A 25,414-nucleotide genomic window follows, 5' to 3' on the forward strand; every position below is an offset into this window, starting at 1 on the left:
TTTCATGATTTCGGGTGAGACTTTGAACAAACAATCTGAAAAAAAGCTTCTTAGTCGTCGACTAAGCGCGACTAAGCAGGACGACAGGGCTGTCTGGACGGAACCAGTTCCTGAAGTCTCTGGACGATTCGATGAAATTATTCGGTTTTATGTCCCAAAACCAAATGAATGGCCCCCAAATTTTTATATTTTTTTTTGTATGGGTATCTTTTGACAAAAGGATGAATGGATGATTATTCTGGCCCTTTTGGAGAACCGCAATGGCAACCAAGAAACCCGTACTATGGGACTACTAAGTTTCTACAACAAAACTTGGCATGCGACGGCTCAATCATCATGATTTTGAATACCTGTGACTCTTCTAGTTCAATTACAGATGCATGACAACTTTAATATTTTTTTACCACCGAAATAACCCAGGAATGACCACTGAAGATACCCGTATTGTGGGCCATTTAACTTTTCGTACCAAAGCTAAGCATTCAATGGTTCAATATTTCTGAATTTCTGAAATGTTTCATAAAATGGGTTACTCCGGTGGTAATTTCTGGATTATTACAGTAGCCACAAAGTATCAGACTGATCGGTCACTTATCATTGTGAGAGCTGAGTCACATGTTCAAGAAACCAGAAAGATCGAGCCATAGAAAACTGAATAGTACGTATGGGGATTTTTCTTTATTATCGGACAATTTGGGCCGAACGTTCTTCGATTTGTATGAAATTTTTACCAGAGGTAGAGCTCGTAAATGTATGACTAAAAGTGAAATTCAAAAAATATATGGTAACCTATTTTCCCGGAAAATCCTAGATGAATTTTCACGATTTCTCTATGTACCTCAAACTTTAAAAATTCATATCTCTAAAGCTATACATCGTAGAAAAAACGTTTTATGTTTTATTATCGTAAAGAAAATGTCTCAGCAATCTATTAAAAATACAAAGAGAAAACATTTCCCGGAAAATTTTTCATCATGGATCAATAGATTGACGGAATAAAAGCTGAAAAACTGTTGCCTGTATCATCAAAATTTTTCGCAAAAATGTTTTTTGTTTCATAAATTCATTCTCTATCTTTCGTCCATAGACGCCAAAATGGTGTATTTTACCGTTAAGACGATAGAACTCAAATACCGATGACCCCCGCACGCTTCCTATAGGAAAACGTGTTTTATTGTGTGCCTTACAACCGTGCGCTAACGACGACAGTAATTTACACGCATTGTAAGTGTAACGCAGTAAACCATCGTGCCATTTCCAGTCAGAAGAAGCTTTTCGTCAAACGGCGCGATCTCCATTGGTCTGTTGGGTGTTTTGTGTATCCTTTATCAACAACATTATTTAGTATTAAGACTAACAGTCTTTAATTGAAACAATGCTAATGTTAAATAACATAGGTAAAAGAAGTTATCAAACACTGATCCTCAGTGTCAAGTAGTTGTTTAGCCTTAATAATAATAATGAAATTTCCAACAACAAATTGCTGGATTATCAAAAATTACATTGATTTGAATTTCTGAAAAGTTGAAAAAGACTCAAAGTCCTTACATGGGTTAAGACCTTCGATGATAATCTGAGTTTAGTAATAATTATTCATTCAGTGGTAATATACGCAATGTAGGTATTGAAATCGAAAGTTCACTCATTTTTTAAAATCCTCCTACGTTGTAATATCTACAAACAGATTTTAATTTAATTTTGATATTCTCACATTAGCATCGGAAAAAATCACTTCTACTTTCTAGTCTAGTTTGATGAACGCATGGCCGGCTGAACGAAAACAAACTAATGAGTTGTCCCAACACTGGAGCTTTCTACGCAAATAAAGCAAACTCTCCAAATTATAATATTCCATTATGCAGCACCGATCGCATGTGACTATTTCGGTTACCAATTTCATGCAACGATGTTCTAGTTCAGTGGTGGCCCGCTGGAAATCGTGTTCGAGCCTAAATGAAGACATTGTTATCCTAATTAGCACCTAACACGAGCAGCAAATAGAGACATACACGCGATCGTCTAGTAACGACGTCTCACCAAACATTGTACGGAAAGTACGACGTTGCACCGGGACGTTTCCTACAATCCATCCGGTAGCGATTCGTCCAATACCGGAATATCTGGAGCACCGAACTTTAGAAAGTGATAACAACCACAACACAATCGCCACGTCTTACGTTTCGCTCGGAGTGTCGTATGCAGCGATGCTTAGCGCCTTTCCTTGGTAAAGTGAAAATGAAATTTCTCCTACTTGACTGTGTATTTGAATCAACCAGATAATATGGGACGGCCCAGATTCAAATGGGGGTTCTTCTTGCCGAGCATCCCGACAGCAATTGATCATTGAATTTTAAGGTGACACACTGAGCAGACGTGTTACCGATTTTGAGGGGCCCGACCTTACGCCGGATTGGCACACTTTGAGGACGAATTTTTGGAATACAATGAACCGTGGTGAACTGTAGAAGTGATAAGTGCGATATTTGACTGATAGACGAGAATTTTCTGACCTACAGAGAACAAAATCTGCAACCATCGAGAATGAAAGTGAATATGGGTTTGAGTATATTAATCGGCGGGTTGATGGTGTTAGTGAGTCATACTTGGGCAGGATCAATTCAGATTAGTGCTTATGGAAACGCAACGAAATCCATAGATGTGGCGTTGAACAAAAGTTCCAGTAACAGTTCCATAAGAAGGTTAGTGAACTCAGACGATAGAGAAAATCAAGATAACGAACGAAGAGGACTTCATTTCAGTGGGACTGGTCGAGCCATGGGAGGTGGAAACCCATTAGAAGGATTGCTGTCGAAACCTATCGGGTATAGATCTAGCAGTCATCGGGAGTCGCATAAGACACCAAAATACATCGTGTATCCCAGCGCTAGCCAATCGGTACTTCCTGAATCTCAAAATGGTGAGATTGATAGTGAGCTAGAAAGACAAATTTCATTGTATGACATATTTTCAGCTGTAGCCATGGATAGGTTTGCCCCAGGAGAGGCATATGGCGGCACTGTTTACAAGATCGTGAAGGCGAGAGAACAAAAAAATAAAAATGGTTATCAGTATCAGAAGCCAAGTGGTAAGTGATCAACTGAACATCCATAATGCTTTATATTCGATTCTTTGATTGTTTTCAACCATTTCAAACATGAAGGATTTTGAGATAATGCAATAAATCTCAAATGTATCAGAAGGCTGATTTGTAAGGTTCTGTCATTTAGATATGTTTGCATTCCAGATCACAAAAGGCTCAAAGAGAGACCTAGAAAGGAGTCAGTACAACGCATGAGGGTAAAATAAGCCTTATGATTCTGATCACAAGAGGTACTGTCCTGATAACTCAGGTTTCCAAAACTTCTCACCAGCGTTGAGAAAATCTTGAATTCTCATATCTCATGTTTGAGATGTTTCACGCTTGAATTTTAGCTCACGCAACTCAACAGCGAGAACACCAACATGAGTTAGCTCATGCGTTTGACTCATTTTTCTTGTATTCGGGGTCTCTTGTATTCTACATCGGGATTTGACATATTTCCGATTTTATGCATGAATCATTTTTGATGGCAGGAACGTGAATAAGTGAAAATCTCATGCGTGAGTTTTACGAAGCAGATCTCAATTAAGTTTTCTTTCGCGGTTGGTAGACTCACACTCAAAGTTCTCAATGATTCATATTCGAGTGTGAGTCTACCAACCAACCAGTATATTCCAGTATTTTTGTGTTGAGTGGCCGACCAAGAGTCGATCTAATTCACTCAACACTACGATATTGGATAGATAGCTCAATGCTAATCCATTCATGCGATTCTCTCTTTCGCGTTTGAGCCAATTCATATCCAGCGATTGAAAGTCGGCCAGGTTCGTCCATACAAGGTTTACAAAGTTAACTGGATTCAATGTTCTTCAATTCGAGTTAATTCTCACACAGTTAAAAATAATGAAAATTACACGTCATATAAACTTAATTTATGCGATGTAAACATGATGTCATGTAAATTCAAGTCTGAACTTATGTAAAAATGTGTTATATGTCATGTAACCACACAGAATCCTGCTGGATTACATGACATATAATTGAAGTTTACATGACATATCATGTAAATATCCATGATATTCCAGGCTCCAATTATGTGCATCATATGTCTCAGAAATTTACACGTTTCGTTCGAACTGTGCAGTTAACTTCTCTAGACCTTGAATTTTTCGAAGCGATGTCTTCGATAGCATCCTATTAATCTAAAAAAAAGTATTTTGTTTTATTCATGACGTGTGCCGATTGTACTTTCTATTGTAAATCTATTGTTTCTGCCTGAACAACGATGCAGTGTCCACCAAGTGAGCAAAACTGATGCAGTCTCAACATACGAGAATATACACTAGCATCAGATCTACAATACCTACAATATCATTCGTTCTCACTATTTTCGTGGAGCAAACTGTGTGAAATATTTCATGTATGAGGAGTTATCTAACAAATGATCATTTGAAGCAAAGTTTCGTTATTATGGTAACATATACCTATACCACCAAATGAAAACAACAAAGTATTTGGACCTGCGATTCATAGGATTTTCCTGCGTATACTCCACAATGGTCGGGCTCCATATAAAGGTGTGGCCAAAACTAACGGTATATACCAAAAACTTGTATGTAACAATAAAATCAGGTACACAGTACGAACGAAACCTGTAAAATTATAGCGAATTGAATGTAACAAAAAGACTCCATCATATATGATAGATATTGAGGTGCGATCTTAAAATTATATTGCTGCTGGTTTTAAATGAGCTATAATTAGCTACCGAAATAGAAGAATGAACAAAAATGTTCTGCACAGGATTCGAACTCGCGACCTCTGGAGCTGTAACTAGGTACACGCCTGAGCTCTGTCGGCTGTTATGCCATAATAATAAAGTGGTGTCGAGAGATGAACATGTTCTACCTAAGATGTATCGTAGAATTGCTCCGATTAATGGTGGTTTCATCGAGAAGTGATTGAAAGAACAGTCAATAATGCGGAGCGTCCTCTCAGCCGCCTGACTGCTGATTGCGGCAGGGTTTGTTTTGTGTTTTCTAGCGGATAGTTTAGTTTACATTTTCAAGTTTTAAATTTCTAGCTGATATAACTGAAATATAGTTAAAGGGTCCTTATTGGCTGACAGATGGTCAGATTTGTTTCAGCTGTTGGCTAGCGCTTGTAATTCTTAAATGTCTGCCACAGTTTTCTGTCGATGTTAAAATTTCGTGCTGCTTAATATTCACAATTTTTTGCTGTGTACAAAATTTATAAATTAGAAAAGCAATATTTCCCCAAAGCTATGCACTATCTGAAAGCTTACGGTTCAACACTTTTTTCCACATTATCAGGACGCATGACTACATCGCAGTCAAGCGGTTCAAAGTGGAAAAATGCTGACAAATTTTCATCTTGTCACCTTTATTCACAGAAGAGAGGATCGATGAAGAGAAATCGATCATGTGACTTAAGCCCTTATTCTAGCACACCCTCTACCACCAGATAGCCTTCAATCTGATGAATAACTTTGCCGAAGACACCAACCTCCTAGCTCATAAGGCTGTTGGTGTAGATAAGAGTAAAGATTTATTTTTACTAGCGCCACCAATCGGATAAATATCCAATCAGACTCTTCACTGCCAGATAGCCCATGAATTGCTGAATAGCTTTGCCGAACACACCAACCTTCTAGCTGTCAAGGATCTTGAGATACAGACAATTGAATAAAATTTGTCACGACCCAAGAAACCAAATAGCACTTTAATTCGCCCTCCGTGCTTTTATGGAGCTGACATGCCCTACATTAACCGTATAATAGCACTATAAGCCGAAAAAGGCGAATAAGCGGGCTAGTGGTTACTAGGGTAGCGCAACCTTGCGGGAAAATCATTAATCAAACTCGTCACCACCAGATAATCCTTGAACTGCTGAATATCTTTGCCGAAGACACCATCCTTCAAGCTCATTTGGATGTTGAAATATCCGTTCAAAACCAATTTTGGACTCCTCTTGTCCACGCTTTTCCCGTTACCAAGAGAATGGGGAGGGATCAGGGAGGAACTCTCACTCAACACAGAAAGAAAACTCCATGTAAATTTCAGCGTAAAATCATGCACATAAAGGGAATGCCAGATTTATCGAAAATTTATATGACACATCGTGTAAAATTACATCAACATAATGTAGATTACACGATGTATAGCGGAAACTTACATGATGTTATTGTAGTTTTTCACGATGTGACGTGTACATTTGCGACATATCTGGCATTCCCTTCATGTGCATGATTTTACGTTAAAATTTACATGGATTTTTCTTTCTGTGAAGGATTGTAAGACCAACTTACCGTATTTAGTTCAAAATTTATTTTAAATTCATTGATCTACTACTCAAGTAACCACAAGCCTTATAAAACATAAGTGGAACTCGAGCTCAAAAAGTGGCACCCACTTCAATATTTGCATGCTGGTATAAGGACATCGGAATGTCAAAAGTGTTATACCACCAATACATCAATCGACATTGCACATTGGGCCAGACCGCAAAATTAGGAGAAAAAAAAATTGATTATGAAGATGATTTTTTAGAACAAAACTGTCTTCGGCAAAGATGTTACATATGATGAGGACTACATTTTGACATTCAGTGACATTAGGGTGGTCCAACAAAACACGGAAATATTTTTTCCAACTTTTATGCTTTTCAAGCTAGTGCTTTGGACTATTCTATAAAGTTGTTCTCTGTTAAATTTTGAACAACTTTGCCCAAGACGCCAACCTTGTAAGTCTACTATGGCCCTTGCTATGGCGCTTTCAATGTTGCAGGGTAGGGTTGTCCATGAAAAATTGATATTTTTCCCATAACTTATTTATTTCAAATTCTATCAAAATTACGTCTTCTACAAAGTTTTGGAACTAGTTGAAACGCGCATTTTGGTGAAAGAGTTAAGTGATTCTATTCATTGGTTTATGAAATATGATCAGTTTTATTAAAAAAAAACATATTTTTCAAACGTCAATATCGACAATAACGGGGATCCAATTTGCACAGGATCTGAAAGGTATAACTTAGAGGTTCAAATGGTATATTGTATTACTGGAGAATATTGGAGGATTTACCGTATAATTTTGATGAGAAAATGAACATATAATTCGAAAAACGCTTTGTACGCCGACCAAGTGTTCGTCACTCGCCCATGCAAGAACAAGCGACACGATCAATAGATCAAACACTGTTAACAATCCGCGACGCTTGTTCTCTGTAATGTAAACTGATCCAAGCTCAAGCACATGCTTATCAATTGCAAAGTAATTTTTCATACAAAACCAAAAAGCATTGCAATTTCACAGTCTATTTTTTTTTATTAATTTTGATCACTTTCAACCATACACAGCCTATTCATTGGAAATGTACAACGAATCAAAACGTTTTCTTTGATGATTAAAAAAGAGGGATTGTATTCCGAACACGCGGATTTTGTATGGCGTGGTGGTTGAAATATTTCACTGATATATGTCATCCAATTCCCAGGAAGTGGAAGTCAATTGCAATTCAAATTTATTGTGTTTGAACCTATTTTATACCCTGGGAGTAGAAATGACTTTCAAGCTCGATGTCAGATAAACCAGCTTAAAGCTTAAAGTGGGCTTCGTAGCCGTGCGGTTAGCGGCGTCAGTCGTTCAGGCGTATTGTGCTACGGAGTGTGGGTTCGATTCCCGCCCCAGTTGGAGAAAACTTTTCGTCAAAACGAAAAATTCTTCACTGGTCCACTGGTCGTTCCGTGTGTCCGTTGTCTAATGTTAGTTATGTTCAGTCTGTGCAGCCTATGGCTGAAGACGGTGTAAATTGTCTTTTTTTTAAATTAATTTGTATGCTAAATTATTTATATGAATAGGATTAATTCGTGCTGTTCGGAATATGCGGCAGAATAATCACAGTGATTGACAATGGAAACAAAATATTATTCAATACTTTTAAAGAAAACTTACAATAAAAGGAGATATATTATTATTTTTATCGCCAATGCAGGTTGATTTTTGCCTATTAGTTGCATTTCAAGTCAGCCTAAGCCGCAAGTGTTCGGAATATGAATCTAAACATTATATAAATAAGTATAATATGCTAAAATATATTCAGTTTAAAAGTTTTCAACCAAATTATGTTTAGAACTTTACAGTAATGTTCAACACGCAGAGAATTGACAGCTATTCAAAATAATAAATATTTTTGTTGTTTTCAATAAGTGTTTTCGATTTGTTGTAATAAAAAAAAAATGTTGAAACAATAATGAATTTTATCAGAACAATCCAGCTTTTTACGCTAGCTATAAAATAATGGGGGGTGATTTGACTTTGACATTTCTTGGCTATAAATTTTATAGTTTAGTCTTAGTAGGCGATAATTGAAGATTGTTGATTGAAATGTCGATAGTTTTCACTGGATTTGTTTTTCTGCTGCGGTGTTTCTGTGCATATTGCAATGCCTACCCCATTTCACACAAATCTTTATTGAATGAAAATTGTCATAACTCATAAACGAATGAATATAATCACTTAATTATTTCACCAAAATACGCGTTTCTACTAGTTCTAAATCTTTGTAGAGGACGTAATTTTGATAGAATTTAAAATAAAAAAAGATATGGGCAAAATATCAATTTTTCATGGACTACCCTACCCTGCATCATTGAAAACTCCATAAGAAGCTTTCAGTAGGGAGGCTACAGTAGACTTACAAAATTAGCGTCTTGGGCAAAGTTGTTCAAAATTAAACAAAGATCAACTTTATAGAAGCGTTAAATTGCAAAGCATAAAAGTTGCAAAAATATTTCCGTATTTTGTTGAGCCACCCTAATGTCACTTAATGTCAAAATGTAGTCCTCATCATATGTAACATTTTTGCTTAAGTGTTCTTAGAAATCATCTTCATAATCAAAATATTTTTTTTTTTCATCTAATTTTGCAGTCTGGCCCAATGTGGCATTGTATTGAAATGAACCAAAGATAACATATATCCAGAGTGGCAACGAAGGGAATGAAAATAATTATTTATGGTACAACTTAAGAATGAGATTTACACCACTCGTATTGGAGATAATTTAGTCAATGTATTAGATATCTATTTTGTTATGCTAGAATTATATTCTTTAGGTGAATGAATGGATTTTCGAATGGAATGAAAGGATTTTCGAAAGCAAAAGCTTTTTCACGTTACGAAACAGGAAGTTTTTTGATAGGAAATAATATTTTCGAAACGATCACATTCTGTGGTTATGAAACATGAATATAAAATAGTATGGCAGAAAAAAATACATTTTATGAAAAAATAAATATGTTTTATCTTCAGACATTGCTTTCCAACGTTGTCGACCGCTCCCCGATCTTAATGTCTGTAATCTTCGCAGCAACTGGTCTACTGATCGAATCATATGTTTCTTGTTTACTCTTGGTAATGACAGTTCGATGTCTTCTATACTAGATATACCACTTGCCAGCAGCTGGAAGTGGGTACAACTTTTCAACTCGCTTTCCCTTCGGAGTTCCACATATGTTATGTGCTTATAACATTGCACGTATTCTACTGCATATCAACAATATTGATGTGACATCGCTTGTATTCGCTAAATTTCAAGAGCTGCCAGGTAATAGAGCGTTAACGTTACATTACAAATGTAACAACATTCTTGCATTAGTTTGACTACTTTTGCACTTTTAAACTACTTTAATGGTAGGTTTAGGGCAATGCAGCTAGTCTATATAAACAATGATTTAATGCTCCATGGTGACTTCGGTAGTCTCTGCATTATGGTCATTTAAAAATTCAAGGTTTATCTCGGGCTTTTAAGGGTTAAAGCAATAAAACAAGTTGTGACCAAACTTCATTTTTTTTTTCGACCATTGTGTACTCACTTATAAACGGTAAAAGCATGAATGAAATTCTTGTTCAAAATGCGGGGAAGATGTTCGTAGAGAACCTCGACACTTCATTTTGCTACAAATAGTTAGAGCGCTCCAGTTCCATTAGAAATGACATTATTTTGATTGGATTGTTCTTATTTCTCCCATTGAAATTGTAGGATTGTGTTGATAAATTTGGGTTCAAGACACTAAATGTTATCGAAGCATCGAAAGCTTTTAACCCAATGCCATACAAACTTCCTCGACTCTCCTGATAAGGCGCCCAATAAAGTTTGCAATTCAGAATAGCTCCGACGTGAAGGTTGAATTCCATCGATATTTCTTTTTTCCGTGAATAGATGTTAGACAATGGACTATGAAAAGATGGGCTACTGTCAATGTTCCGGTATTATTCGGATTTATCAACTGCTCAAAAGCCGACATCTCTTTTTGACATTGCGTCAAGCGCTAATTTGAATATTGATTTGTAAACGGATGCCACTAAGTGATGACTCCTCCACGTAGCGGATACTCCATTGATGAAACCCAATAATATTGATTTGTCTGCTTATTATTCTACTTACGACTGTCTAGTTTTGATATGTATTAAACAATTAGTTGTAGTCTAGTTATGATAAGTGTAATGGGTATAGAAGAATATCTGTTCTTAAGATAAAGATGCATCGAAGCCAAACTTCAGATTTTCAAGAGCACAAATCAAGAGAACCAGTGGTTATAGCTGAAAATTAAATGGATCGTTAAAACTCTGGAACTAAACAGCCGTTCAATCTGAAGACTTGATCGATAGATTATCAAGTTTTCAGCTTGAACGGCTCTAGATTTGTGCTCTTGAAAATTTGAAGTTTAACTTCGATGTATCTTTACCTACAATATCCAAACAATATTGAATTTGAGCGAATGATTTCTTGATACAATTTTATTTTAAAATGCATAGTGAATTCCAGATTGGTTGATGAAAGCATTGGTTCACACGAAGATGCACGTTTTTCAAGTGGACATTACGGATGTGATGATTGGCATCGTATCCAAAAATTTCTAAAGAAATTATATCAAAATGATTAGTCAAATTAGAAATATCATGCCAGGATTTTGGAACAGCACAGGATAAATCTTATCCGCTCCTGGAGAATTGAGAGGAACAAAATCATTGAAATGCTTATATAATTAAATAAAATTTAATTAACTTAAATTACAATTAAACTCTGCCGAAACCACACCAGGGAGGTCTCTTCTTTTTGTTGAGATCCGAACCCATAACTCTCAGCATGGTCTTTCTGAATAGCAACAAGTGTACCATTTTTTCACAAGTTTTCTCCAGAGGGATGGGAAATGTACTGTAGCAAACATTTACCACCTCTACATTTACATGTTTTCACACGACCATCAAATTCCAAAGCAAACCATGACCGTTCAAAACAAAAAAAAATGTCAAGGCTCTTCAAAACTGTAATCTTCTTCTTCCCAACGTTTTTTCAAACCTGAATGCGAAATGACTTGAGACTTGAGAGCTGACACGATTTTTCTGGTTTTCGGGGTTTTGCATTTTTGCTCGATATAGGCAGCATGAAATTGAACTTGTTTATATGTATCGCAACGGAATGACTGTGCTCTTGCTATTAGCGCTAATAGATTTCAATTAGTTGAAAACACAAGCGAAATATTAACGATTGAATCATTTAACATTTTTTCAATCTTGATGGCTGCCCGAAAACGATCATAATGGAGAGACAAAAACAGTCAAGCAGTGTGTGAACCGTTGGCAGCGCAACGCCTGATGGTATTGATGCTTGAAGGAAACAACTTCTTTTCAGTTTGGTGGTTATTTATTGAATGTCAGTCCTTTTACATATTCAGTCATGTCTTCCTAAGTCACTGCCTACCTTGATGATATTAATTATATTATTCTTTATTACAACAATGCTGCTGCTGATTTGTGTTTGGATTGACTGGCAGAATCAATGAACTGTGGTAAATTGTGGTCACGGTTCCCAAGCCTGCCAGCCTAATCGTTCATCGCATCAAAGAGCCTTGTAAACCTTACGAGACGACTTGATAGAATCTGATCCCGTTGAACGGCGTCTATTTCCTGAGTATAGATAAATTGGAGTTCTAATATGATGTATATTGTAGTCTTTACAGACCGCTGATCACAAGCTTCTTCAAAAGCTTCCTTAATGTAGGATATGGTCAAGAATTCTTCCAAAGAACTCACAAGGAATATCCCTTCAAAACTATTCCACGAAATTTTCAGGTTTTGGGGATTTATTTATGAATTATTTCCGTACTTTTCGAGTGCATTCTCCAAGAACTTCTTTACCAGTTTTCACTGAGTTTCTCCTGCGATTTTTATAGAAAATCATTCCCGGGATTAGTTGTTATTAATCAACAGATTTTTTCATGAAACTAGCCAAAAAGGCTTTCTGGTCTAACGAAAAAAAATCTCAATGAATCTGTATCAAAAAGCTTAAAATAATCCCTTGAAGAATTCTGAATTTTCAACATATTTCCATGAAGGTCCTCTACGAACTTATTACACATGCCGCAAACATATGCAACTTTTTCAGTTTTTCATACAAATTTTCAATTGAAGTATTTACTGAACATCAGGCATAACTCGAATTTTAACATATATTTTTAAGTGATTTTTTAAATCACGAGTTCCAAGAAGTAGCGGTTTGACTAAAGTGAACTTTTGGCGATTTTTTATAATTATATATATATATATATATATATATATATATATATATATATATATATATATATATATATATATATATATATATATATATATATATATATATATATATATATATATATATATATATATATATATATATATATATATATATATATATATATATATATATATATATATATATATATATATATATATATATATATATATATATATATATATATATATATATAAGTTACGTCATTGGCCTTCGGAGGAAGTTTTTTAAAAAATATAAAATCGACTACACGGGTTGACTACTCAACTAAGAATGATTTCTGCCTTTATTCCTACCATGTACAGAGGCCTCGCTTAATTGCAATTCCCTAGCTCTTTCCTGACTTATGCTTACTAGTCTGAAATATGAACTGTTTTCCGTTGAACTGCTGTGTAGCTCGGCACCTGTTGGTCGGTTGATCGTCGGGTGTTGGTTGATGGACGTTGGACTTGCTGACTATGGGGTTAAGGTGTTGGGTAATGGTGCTGCTGCGGTTGAGGAATCTGGCAACTGTTGCAATTGTTGTTGGAGTCGTTGGAGTTTGGTTGAAATGTCTGCTAGACTATCACCTTCGAGGTTTTGCTGATTGGTTACGTCTGTAACTAGATCGCCCCTAAGTGAGGAACGTCCCGTTCCGTTAGTTCTGCTGTTGTAGAAAATTTTTATGAAAATGCCAAGTATCGCCAAGCTGAGTATGGTTGAAAATGATAATCCTCCAAACATTGTCCAAAGCTTCAAATGGAGTCTATCCTGAAGCAGGTAAACGTGGTTTAGTTGCTGCCTGTTGTTAACTGCTGTTTCGCTGATTGCTGCGATATCATGTTGGTGGGTTAAATTCCATTCGATGAAACTGTTATGAAATGCGCCGTGGATGACTTCCGTCTCAACTGTTAATTCTGAGCTGGTAAAAGACTGGTTATTGAAGTGAATAGTACAGTCTCGGAAAATGATGATGTAATTCCCGGTTATGGTTCTATCTTCGGGTCCGCAATTTGTTTTTAACGTGTGGTTTTTTGCATTCGAGATAATTATTGTGTTCTCGTTAGCAAGCTGTTGCGTTGTACCGTTTTTTGCGATAGAATTACATTGGGATCGTTTTCCCAACATGATGTTCTGAATACAATTGTCTTCAAATTCCTTGATGTTTGATGATTTTGTACAAAATCTCCGGGGGTATCTGTTGTAAATAGCCTATTCCCATGCCGTATAATGTGGCTTGGATATGACTCGATGATCTGGTTATCTACGATAAGTGGAAAGATTCTAATGACGGTTGATGTGGTGTTTTCTAGGTGGGGGACATGCAGTATGTAAAGCAGGTCTCCCTTCTTCACTGCGATTTTGGGGGTGACGAATTGTAGTGCTTCGTCTGGAAAGTTGACTTCAATTCCTTGTTCTTGAAGGGTGGATTTGATGACGTTTACCTCACGTGTTGATAACATTTTGTTGTTGGTGACGGAAATTTTCGAGAGGGTGACTGCTTCTTGAATATTGTCCAGGAGTTCATTGATGACATCTACATTCAGCATGATTGTGATAGCATCCAAAATTTCCAAGCTCGCCTTGTTGTTGTTGATCGCATTGGCCATCTGGTTAATTGTTCCGGTTAGTAGTGAAATCCGTTTGTTGATGCTTTCGTTTACTTTGTATTGTTGATTATTCTGGTCGATTATCTCGTTCATGGTAGAATTTATGATGTGCAAGTCTTGGGCGTCGGGTGATCCGGCGATCCATTTCCATGCGGTGCCTATTGAGTCCCACCGCCGGTGTCGCTGAATCTGCTGTGGCTTCAGTCCATACAGAGTCGAGTACAGTCTTTTGACCGTAAACTTTATTACTTCGTGTAACTGATTATTTCGGGTTAGTTTATTATAAAAGGTGTTAGTTATTAGCTCTATGCTCTCCTCAATGCTATCTAGGTTTATTGGGTGTACAATTTTTATTGATCCCGTTTGGATTTTGCAATCGGTAACTTTGATTTGGGCTATGGGATCATTCGAGGTGTTGATGATTTTTAAGATGATTATAGAACGAAGCCACACCTCAAATTTTCAAGAGCACAAATCTTGAGAACCAAACAGCTCTCCACTTTGAAAATTTATCCCATTGGTCACCACCAGCAAGCAAGCAATTTGATTGATTTTCAACGTGAACTGTTGTAAGATTCTTCAGTCTTGTGCTCTTGAAAATTCAAAGTTTGGCCTCGGTTTATAATCACCTTAACAATGGCTCACAGAATGTCGACGAAAATAGGGTGCATAATATGAATGGAATTGGGAGTATCTGTAAATTAGGGTTAGTGTGTTAGTATGTGTTATTAATTTATAAAGTAAGTTTAGAAAATTTTAGGAGTAGTTTTGAGATGGTAGGCTCCTCTCCCCCTTTAAGTGCTGAAAATCCTTTTCAGGTTCTATAGTGTTTTACAGCTTTCTTTTCCTTTTCAAATTGATCTTGTGTAATCTAATATTCCTACGATCGATAACTGTTTTCCTTCTGTTTGTCCTAACTGTTTGTTTTTTAAATTTTTGTTTCTTTTTGTTGGGGATGCCTGATGTTTTAACGTATATATCATCATTTGGTTCGAAATTTGGGTCATTTTCTCTTAATCTGTTGTGGGAATCGATTAGTTTTTTCTGACGGGATTCTAGTTCATGAATGACTTCATCAAAAATTTCGTTTCTGTCTTCTAGTATTTTTTGGAGATCAAGTGGCCTTTCGTCTTCATCTCTCATTCCAAAAAATACTTCAACAGGTTTCAATTTTGTTGAAGAATGAATTGTGGAATTGTACAATGTAGTTGCAATTTTGTACATCTCTTTATTAGAGAGGTCCGGAAATTTACCTCTAATGCACCTAAAGATCTCACTCAAAGTGGAATGAAATCGTTCAACGATCCCATTCACTTCACTGCGATCTGATGGTGTAAAATAGGTTTCGATATCCAGTCTCTGAAGGAGACTACGTACTTCTATCGATTTGAATGCAACTTCATTGTCACAGACAATCATTCTTGGAGTTCTATAGGTAGTGAGTAATTTTGTTAGCCCCCTCTTGATATCAATGATAGATCTGGATTTAACTGGAATTAGTATTGCAAATCGCGATAGCTTATCTACCGCGGATATGAAGAGGTCAGGGGTAGATATAAATATATCCACATGAAGGATATCTAAAGGTTTCGAGGGAAGGGGAGTATAGGCGAATTTAACCTTGTAGGGGTTTCTATCGTATTTGTTCTCCAAACATACGTTACAAAGATTGACAAAACTTGTTACCTTGTTCCGCATCTTCGGGAAGAAATACTTTTGGGAAATCACTTTACAGTTGTCTTCGATTCCGCGATGGGCACGGTCGTGTGTTTCTTCGATGATTTGGTCTTGTCCCTCTTCGGAAACGATATCCTGCAAAATAGACTGGGTGAGTATAACTTTGAAGGATTTATTACGAGAAAAATGATTCCGATAAGCTAATTGAATCCATTTTAGCCATTTCTCCGGGCATAGGATACAATTCATTCGGGTCGGATGCATGTAGTCTCGGAACATGGCTACAGCGTTCACCATTCCAAACGTTGCTCTGGTGATGGTCCGTCTGAATATAGAGGGGAAAATTTCCTCATACAATTCATCGTTCCTTGGCCCTTCTGTAATTAAAACTTGGTTTTTGAAAACATTAATTGGTTGTAAGGTCATTTTAATCAAATCATTTGCATCAGATGAGCTGGAGTGGACAGTCCCACTATCGCTGTCATCATTGTCATCATTGTCATCATTGTCGCTATTGTCATCAGATTCGTTTCCATCACTGTATGATGATAAGGATTCTTGCTCGTTAGCATTTATTTCCGGTTTAATTCGAGATAAACTGTCGGCGACAACGTTTTGTTTGCCAGGCCGATATTTTATTTCGTAATTGAATTGTTCCAGCCTCAATTTCATTTTGACAAGCCTATCATTTGATGTTTTCAAATTTAAGGCGTAAGTAAGAGGTTTGTGATCGGTGTAAAGGGTAAATTTACGACCGAACAAGTAGGGTTTAAAATATTTGCACGCCCAATCTATAGCTAAGAGTTCTTTCTCTATGGCAGAGTAGTTCTCTTCGGTACGGGTTAGGGTGCGTGAAGCAAAGGCTATTGGTTTGTCCTTCCCGATGGGGCCTTGAGACAGTACCGCGCCTAATGCGTAATTCGAAGCATCTGTGGTCAACACAAATGGCTTCGAGAAATCGGGATATTGTAGCACGTGGCTACTGGTCAACAATTTCCTACAGCGATTAAAGGCAGATACAAAATCAGGAGTATGCTGGATTGTTTCTCCTTTTCGCAATTGTTGGGTTAGAGGTTTCGCGATTTTTGCGAAATCTCGTATGAATTTTCTGTAATAGCCAATCATGCCGAGGAACCCCTTCAGTTCCTTTTCGTTATTTGGCAGAGGCCATTCTTGAATTACTCTTATTTTTTCGGGATTGGGTCTGACTCCTTCGGGAGTTACGACATGTCCCAAGAAGGCAACTTCCTTCTGTAAAAATTCACATTTATCAATTTGAATTTTCATATTGTGTTCCCTAAGAGTTTCCAATATGATTTTCAAATTCTCTAAGTGTTCCTGTAGGCTAGTGGAAAAGATGATTATATCATCCATGTACACTACACAGCGAACGCCGATGTGTTTCCTGAGGATGTTGTCCATCACCCTCTGGAACGTTGCAGGAGCGTTCTTCAATCCGAAGGGCATTCGGATGAACTCGTAGTGTCCACCATCGACACTAAAAGCTGTTTTCCGGATGTCCTTCCGATCAATCTGGATCTGGTGAAACCCGGAGGCCAAATCCAGAGTGGAAAAATACTGACATTTGCCAAGTTTGTCTAAAATGTCAGTGATGTTAGGGATTGGGTATTTATCGTCAACCGTTTTGCTGTTTAGCTTGCGGTAATCGATAACCAATCTCCATTTTTGTTTGCCAGAAGCATCAAGCTTCTTTGGCACGACCCAAATAGGTGAGTTGTAGGAACTATCCGAATGTTGGATAATTCCTTGAGCTAACATTCTATCCACCTGTCGCTGAACCTCTTCCCTATGACAGAAGGGGTAGCGGTAGGTTTTAGAATAAACAGGAAGTTCATCCTGAGTATTTATACGGTGATGAATCGCATTGGTAAAAGTCAGCTTTTCATCTTCATTGAAGAAGATATCTTCAAATTTATTCAAGAGTCTGAAGAGGTTGGATTTCTCTTCAGCGTTCAAATTATTGTGCCGTATTTTATCGGTACAAAATCTGGTCGCCTGGACATTTTGTTTTGAAGCGGTTTCTTTAACTTGTGGAGAGGTTGTTTCGAAGTTATTTACCTCTATATTGAGAGTATCGCCAAGGCTAAACTCTTTGGTGTCGTCGTTGAAATTATGAATCAAGATTTCAGCTTTGTGATTCTTGCTAGAATAAACTCCAGCCAAAATATGAATATTGGGAAGCAATTCGACCTCTTTTCCCAGGAGAAAGTCACCATCCGAAGTGGATGTCGGCAAGAAGATAGCCTTGGTCTCATTTGCATTTATGTTAATTATTTCAGGATATTTTTTATGAAGTGGAATCGACCAAGAACCGATTTTTAAAATATCTCGTGCTGTGTCTATGACAGCTCCTAATGATTTTAAGGATTCGTACCCTATCAGTCCGTGGAAATAACTATGAAAGTTGAAGAGATAAAATTTTTGATAAGGGACTGTTTTACAGAACTCTGCGAAAGGATTGAATAAGGTGTATTGATTAACACTATGCGTACCATTTATATTTTTGATTAATTGGGTAGGGCAAGATCTGGTTATTTGAGAGGGAACGAGAGCTGGGGAGATATAATTTTTGTTGGCTCCCGTGTCAATAAGAAGCCGAAGTGTGCCAAATTTAGGGGTTTTCATCTCCATGAATGGTAAACAATTATTTATCATTCCGTTTGGTTGAGACCCTCTAATATATGAAAATTTAGATTTTCATACTCTGTTTCTTGTTCTGTTTCTCCCTGATCCTGTACATTTTCTGATTCTGGGTATTCTGATTAACTGTTTCGGATTGTGGATTGTATTGAGGATCATACTGTGATTCGTTTTGGGGAATTTGTGTGTTTTCATGATAATTAACACCATGTCTTGTTTGATTAGACCGCTGTTCCTGTTTGATTTGATTTTGTTGTGGAATGAAATTGTTATTGTTTTGGGAAGCATAACGATTACCGTACTGGTTCATTTGGTTCCGTTGTGGGACGGGATGGTTACCATTTTGGGAAGCAAAACGATTACCATATTGTGGACCAAATCGATTACCGATATGAGGGTAACCCTGATGGGGTTGTTTTGGAGTGGCTACTTGCGCATGCTTTTGTGTGTATCCTTGTGACGTTGCTTTATGGAAAGGTTGTTGGAAATGCGGTGGTTTTTGCTGTGGCATCTGTTCATTTCTCTCCTTTTTTCGCTGATAAGCATTAAGTTGCTCTATAGCGTATTGATGTGCTTCGGTTAACGTGCTGGGGCGTGATGCTCTTGTGAGCGTTGAATACGGGTCAATTAACCCGTCTACAAATGCATTACGAATCATGCATTCGTAATTAGATATTAGCGCCTTCGCACACGGTTGCAAACTTTGATCTAGCGCAATTTTTGACGAGATGTCAGCGAGTAATTCGCTACATTCATTGTGAAATTCATCAATTGTCTTCGATTTTTGACGGAGGTATGAGATTTTGGTAACTAAAGTACCCAAATCTCGTTTATCTCCAAAATTATTTTCAAGCGTTTTTTTGATGTCCGCCCAGACGGATGGTGTGTGGTTCTGCACCAACACATCATTGGCTTTATCAAGGATTTTATCCCTGATAATGCTATTCCATAAGGGCATAGCATTTGCCTCATCAATAGGTGTCGGGCACAAATTTTTTGCGAAGCATAATTTGCTTTCTACGGAACTTATCCAATGGGAGAGGGTCTTACAGTCGCCACTGTAAGGAATGATCATTTTTATCGCATCGGGAACTTTGGACGCATCAAAGCGAGTGTTGCTTTGATTGTTTACTGCAGTAAGAGCAGGGACAGCTCTAGTGGGCGTCTCTGCTGACGACGTTTGGAGTGCAGCGATCTGAGCGGCGGCTGCATCCGCTCTCTGGATTTGCAAATCAATGATGGTCTGCATCTGCTCAATCTGAGCTTGCAGTTCTGACACTGAGACATCGTTATTGCTTTGTCTCGTTTCGCGTGGCATTTTTCTAATCGTTTAGTCACGGTTTCTTATTTCAAATTGATTATTTACTGAATTTATCGACTGTGCCTTTTCTTTTGTCAATCACTAAAAACTCACTCTATTTCACTTTTCACCAATTTTAAATTAATTATCCACTAATTATTCGACTGCGCCTTTTTTTAAAAATACAGAATAAGAAATAAAGTTTTGACTCACCTCAAAAATCCTTGGTATTCCGCCAGTGGTTGATGAGATGATAAAACTGTTGGGTAGCGGGGTTCCGGGCTACCGTCCGATGATCCGGTGTACAGGAATTCGTCGCAGGTCCTTGATGTTCCTTCAAAGATGCTTCCTTCGCACGAAGATTTTCTCTCTTGCACTAAGTTAGCGGGCGAATTCACTAGTTACACTTTTTCACACGCGGCACTACCGTATCCTACCGACTCAAGCCAGTTACGTCATTGGCCTTCGGAGGAAGTTTTTTAAAAAATATAAAATCGACTACACGGGTTGACTACTCAACTAAGAATGATTTCTGCCTTTATTCCTACCATGTACAGAGGCCTCGCTTAATTGCAATTCCCTAGCTCTTTCCTGACTTATGCTTACTAGTCTGAAATATGAACTGTTTTCCGTTGAACTGCTGTGTAGCTCGGCACCTGTTGGTCGGTTGATCGTCGGGTGTTGGTTGATGGACGTTGGACTTGCTGACTATGGGGTTAAGGTGTTGGGTAATGGTGCTGCTGCGGTTGAGGAATCTGGCAACTGTTGCAATTGTTGTTGGAGTCGTTGGAGTTTGGTTGAAATGTCTGCTAGACTATCACCTTCGAGGTTTTGCTGATTGGTTACGTCTGTAACTTATATATATATATATATATATATATATATATATATATATATATATATATATATATATATATATATATATATATATATATATATATATATATATATATATATATATATATATATATATATATAACTAAGCCGTCAGGTAAATGGTTATTACATTTGAACTCGTGATTGGAAAAAAAATATGTGATTAAATTCAAGTTGTGTCTGATGTACTGTGAAAATTTCATTCTAATCAGTCTATAAATAACTGAGATCTAGTTTACCATAGTTGGTCATTTTGTATGGAAAATCGAAAAGGTTGCAATATGTATCTTTTTCTTGGAAATAACGTAGTTTAGAGTTTAACTTATTGCTTCATTCATGCAAAATTATTAAAAAAAATATGAAGCAAAGTCAAAGAAAGAATTTAGTACGGGAATGAAAAACAATGACCAATTTTGTTAGACTTTTCAAAGAAGCTTTAGTCAGAATGAAATTCGTTGAAAAGGTGCGGTATGAATTAGACTTGATTCTTCGTAAAAAAAATATGTATTGTCTAAAAAGTTCCTTCAGAATTTTGCATATGTTCCAATTAATTTTGTCGGATATTATACGAGTTGTACCTAATGTATAGATTTATTTGGAGAATTCTTATAAATGCAATCATTATCACCGAATACCTTGAGCAGGGTACCCTCCAAAAACATGGAAAACCATAATGTAGTGAATGTGCTACTTTATACTAAAACAATACTAAACTAATAGTATTGTTTGCATTATTCAGAAAATACGAATTCCTTTCAACGAATTTCTAGGATACTAGCGCGTGAGTATTACGATATTTATGCAACGGAGGTGTCAAAAAATTGCGCTTATCGCACACAACACCAAACAGGTTCTAACGGTAACCAATTGAGCGACAACCGAACGTTTAATCTTTCGGTTTTCGCATGACTTACTGAAGTCATAGTCACCACACTAATGCTGTGTACGTCAAGCGAGTTTTTTCCACTATTGTTGTACGAAATAAGAGAACGTTAAAACTGAAGAATATTTGTCAATAGATTCAGAAGTGATTTTCTTTATGTTAGAATCATGTAAATTATTATTTAATTTTAATTTTGTACATATATTATCATCCAAAATTGCTAGAGGGAGCTTATTCAAGGGGGAGCCTGCCCCCCTGTTCCTATGCCAATCCGCATGCCAATTTTTCTACGCCACCTGGTCCGCACAATTTTCAATGAATTTTAAAAGATGAATCTGTTTGCTGTTTTTTATGCTAAAAATTGATCTGAGCTACCCTAACCGTAGCTACTGCCCAAACTAGGAAAAATAAGCCTCTTGCAATTTTAGAACGAAAAATAACAACAGCAAAATAATGAAATCGATAATCGTTGAGATTCACAAAATGCGAATAAGAACAAATTACGCTGTGTGAGATGCACATTTCAAAACCTTATAAGGCGGCATCCATTTATTACGTAACGCTAAAATTGGAAATTTTTGACCCCCTCCCCCCCCCCCTCCGTAACGCTTTTTGTATGAAAAATTTCAAATTTTTGTATGAGCCGTAACGCTTAAGCCTACTCCCCCCCTCCCCCTAGAGCGTTACGTAATTTGTGGATGCCGCCTAAGTGTGATAATTTAAGTTGCCATAAATTCAATACTAGAAGCTAAGCTTGCTATTCAATTAAAAATAATCCCGACTCATGTTTTTCGGTTCCATTTTGGGGCCCCAAACAGCTGTGCAAAATTTCGATGCGCGCAGCAGTATTGAATTGAAATGTGTTTGGAATTTAACATGTATTTTTTTTTTTAATTTCATAATCATAGCCCTTCACAAGTAGATGATTCTGAAAATATTCCAGGGTTGATCCTTTTTACAAACTTACGTTCTACAGAATAAAAATAAAGAACCGTTAAACTCTTCTATTTCAGCCGCATTTGATGATACAAAGCCAGATGCATCACCACCTGCCGCAGCAGCTCCATCTGCTGTCACTGTACCAGCATTGCCGCCACCCATTACACCACCACAACTCCCACCTGTTATAGAAGGACCAACCCCAAGTCCTGCCACATCTCCACCAGCCCCAGCTCCAACGACTGCAACTCCATCAGATTCATCTCCATCCAATCAATACATCCCGCCATCCGATTTGTATCAATTCGCACCGAACGTACACTCCCATTACCCTCAACTCGCAAGCGGAGATGTCCGCTTCAATGGAGTCTCGAGTTATCTTCCACCGCCTGCTGGAACATCCGTTGATTCTCCTCCAGCAGATTCAAATCCACCTTCATCTCCGCCATCGAACCAATACATCCCTCCTGAAGGTCTATTCCAGTTTCCACCCAACATTCATTCCCATTATCATCCCACGCCACCAGAAGATTCATTTCAATTCAACGGAATATCGAGCTACCTTCCGCCACCAGCCGGACCAAGTGACGCCTATTTGCCCCCTCCGTCTGATGATTCACCACCCACTCCACCTCCAGCCGACTCCAACGACATGATCGGAACAATCCCCATCGGTCCCGATTCTCCTTATCCTTCCTATCTGCCCCCATCATCCCCCCCACAACCTGCCCCATCTGCACCAATGGTAATGAAAAACCCACCCCCACCAATGGATTCCCCACCTACAATGAGCAAGGACGTCATGGCTGGCCCTCCCCAAGACATTCCATTTGACATTCATGACCACGAAATCTACTACCCGCACGATCACTACCACCACGATCACTACTCACACGATCATTATCCCGAGTATATTTTCGACCATGACCACCATCACCATGACGAACCACCACCACCAACGACAGCGGCACCACCCCCTCCGCCACCACCAGTAGATGCAGGAACTGCCCGAGTTAAGAACTACAGTTACTACTATCTCAGTCGAACGCTGTGGTACGTCCCGCTGTACTTCACTCTGTACTTCTGCTTCTACGTGCTGATCTTGATCTTGCGATCCATTGCGAGGCATAAGGTGAGTTTCGGGGAGTTGCGAGGCATAAGGTGAGTAATGTAGTGACGCCAATTACCTAACTTTAATTCTTCAAACAGGTCAATTATCCTAACCAATGGACGGGACGATCGCTGCAGGAAATGCAGTTTGTAACAAACGATCAAGTAGTAAACAAGGCAGACGTCATGGCAACATTTGTTATGAAACAAATTGACGACTTTAAGGAAAAATATTTGTAGGATTTTGAGAAATTCGATGTATAGGTTAAGGTGGAAACTACAATTGACCACTAGACACTTTTCATGCAAAATTCTGAGATTTTTCAACTGTCGACAAAACACGACATGGAAGATGTTTACTGAGCAATGTCACAAGTAATAAACCACTTTGTTGAGTATGAATGAACGGTGAAAAGACTTATTGATGAAAGAAAAAAAAATGCTTGAAATCCTGATGACTTCAGCGTAGCGTCACGCCATTGCCGGCGTATTGTAGAGCTCCATCTTCGTCGGTCTTGGACAATACTTCTCCAGTAGCCTCGAACGTTTAAGGTTGCCAGGTCCTCTTCCACTGCCCACAGCCAGCGTATTGGTCGTCATCCACGAAGTCGCCGACCTGTACCTGATTCCCTCCTGATGATTATTTTCGCGATTCTTTCTTCCGACATTCGCACTTAAGTGATCAGCCAACTGAAGTCAGCTGTATTTCACACGCCTAATAATATTCGCATCTTTGTGCACTTGATACAACTCGTAAACCATGCGTCTGCGCCACACACCATTTGATATTTTCGCACGGAGTATTGTCGAAAATTATTACGCTCGAAAACACCGAATGCTTTCCGGTCTACCTCCTTCAACGTCAACGCTTCATTCCGGTAGAGAGCCGCCGAAATAATCAATGTTTTATACAGAGCAAATTTTGTTTCCGTTGCAAATTACGGGACCTAAACTGGTTACGTAGTCCATAAAATGCCTTAGTCGCAGCCGCAACACGCCTTTCCACTTCACGAAACGTCGTTGTCACATGTCACAAATATTCCAAGGTAAGGGGTCGTCCATAAATGACGTAGCATTTTAGGGGGAGAGGGGTATTTACGAATCTGTGACGAAGTGTGACGAGGGGGAGGGAGGGGTCCTAGCTAGTGGACGTAGCATTTTGAATCAAGCCCGTAAAAAGAAGAGCGCTGAAAAAAATTGCATATTTTTTATCAAACTTCTTTTTTTTTACTTATAAAATTGGGTTATAAAATTATGATTAGGCTTCAAAACATTCATATGACAAGATTGAAAAAATATCTATGAAACTTAAGATTTTATTGATAAATGCAATCGAACAGATGTTTTGAAGCTTTAAACAATTATGTGAATACTAGTGGTCCCGGCAAACTTTGTCTTGCCATCAAGTAGGCTGTTGAAAAACGCCATGTATCGTCCCATACAAAATGAAAGTTCCTTTCACGCTCATTTTTCCGACTTTCCCGGTGAATATCCTAGGATTTTTATACACCTAAACACCTACACAAGGGTTCCGACTTGACGAACAGAACGGAAAAGGAATCATTCAAATCCGTTTACCCGTTCGTGAGCCATTTCGTGACATACAAACACCATTCCATTTTTATTTATATAGATTATATTATATTCGTGTCTAAATTAATAAATTTATAAATAAAAAAAATGAAAGTTTAATAAATTGATTAAAAAT

General features: G+C 37.7%; 1 protein-coding gene across 1 annotated transcript; it reads left to right on the forward strand.

The window, feature by feature from the left end:
• The first annotated feature begins 2,169 nt into the window (after positions 1-2,169).
• On the forward strand, positions 2,170-24,108 carry LOC5577300 (leucine-rich repeat extensin-like protein 3). Its single transcript, XM_021846716.1, has 5 exons — positions 2,170-2,699; positions 2,760-2,917; positions 2,972-3,085; positions 22,671-23,728; positions 23,806-24,108. Exons 1-5 carry the CDS (start codon positions 2,542-2,544, stop codon positions 23,944-23,946), a joined length of 1,629 nt encoding a protein of 542 aa, XP_021702408.1. The 5' UTR covers positions 2,170-2,541; the 3' UTR covers positions 23,947-24,108.
• The last annotated feature ends 1,306 nt before the right edge of the window (positions 24,109-25,414 follow it).

This window comes from Aedes aegypti, chromosome 2 (genome assembly GCF_002204515.2).
Source record: "Aedes aegypti strain LVP_AGWG chromosome 2, AaegL5.0 Primary Assembly, whole genome shotgun sequence".
In the NCBI taxonomy this organism is placed as follows: Eukaryota; Metazoa; Arthropoda; class Insecta; order Diptera; family Culicidae; genus Aedes; species Aedes aegypti.

Coding starts and splice junctions, on each gene's coding strand:
- LOC5577300 (XM_021846716.1), top strand. CDS start 2,542: ATGAAAGTGAATATGGGTTTGAGTATATTAATCGGCGGGTTGATGGTG. Junction 2,918..2,971: donor ACTTCCTGAATCTCAAAATG/GTGAGATTGATA, acceptor ACATATTTTCAG/CTGTAGCCATGGATAGGTTT. Junction 23,729..23,805: donor GATCCATTGCGAGGCATAAG/GTGAGTTTCGGG, acceptor TTCTTCAAACAG/GTCAATTATCCTAACCAATG.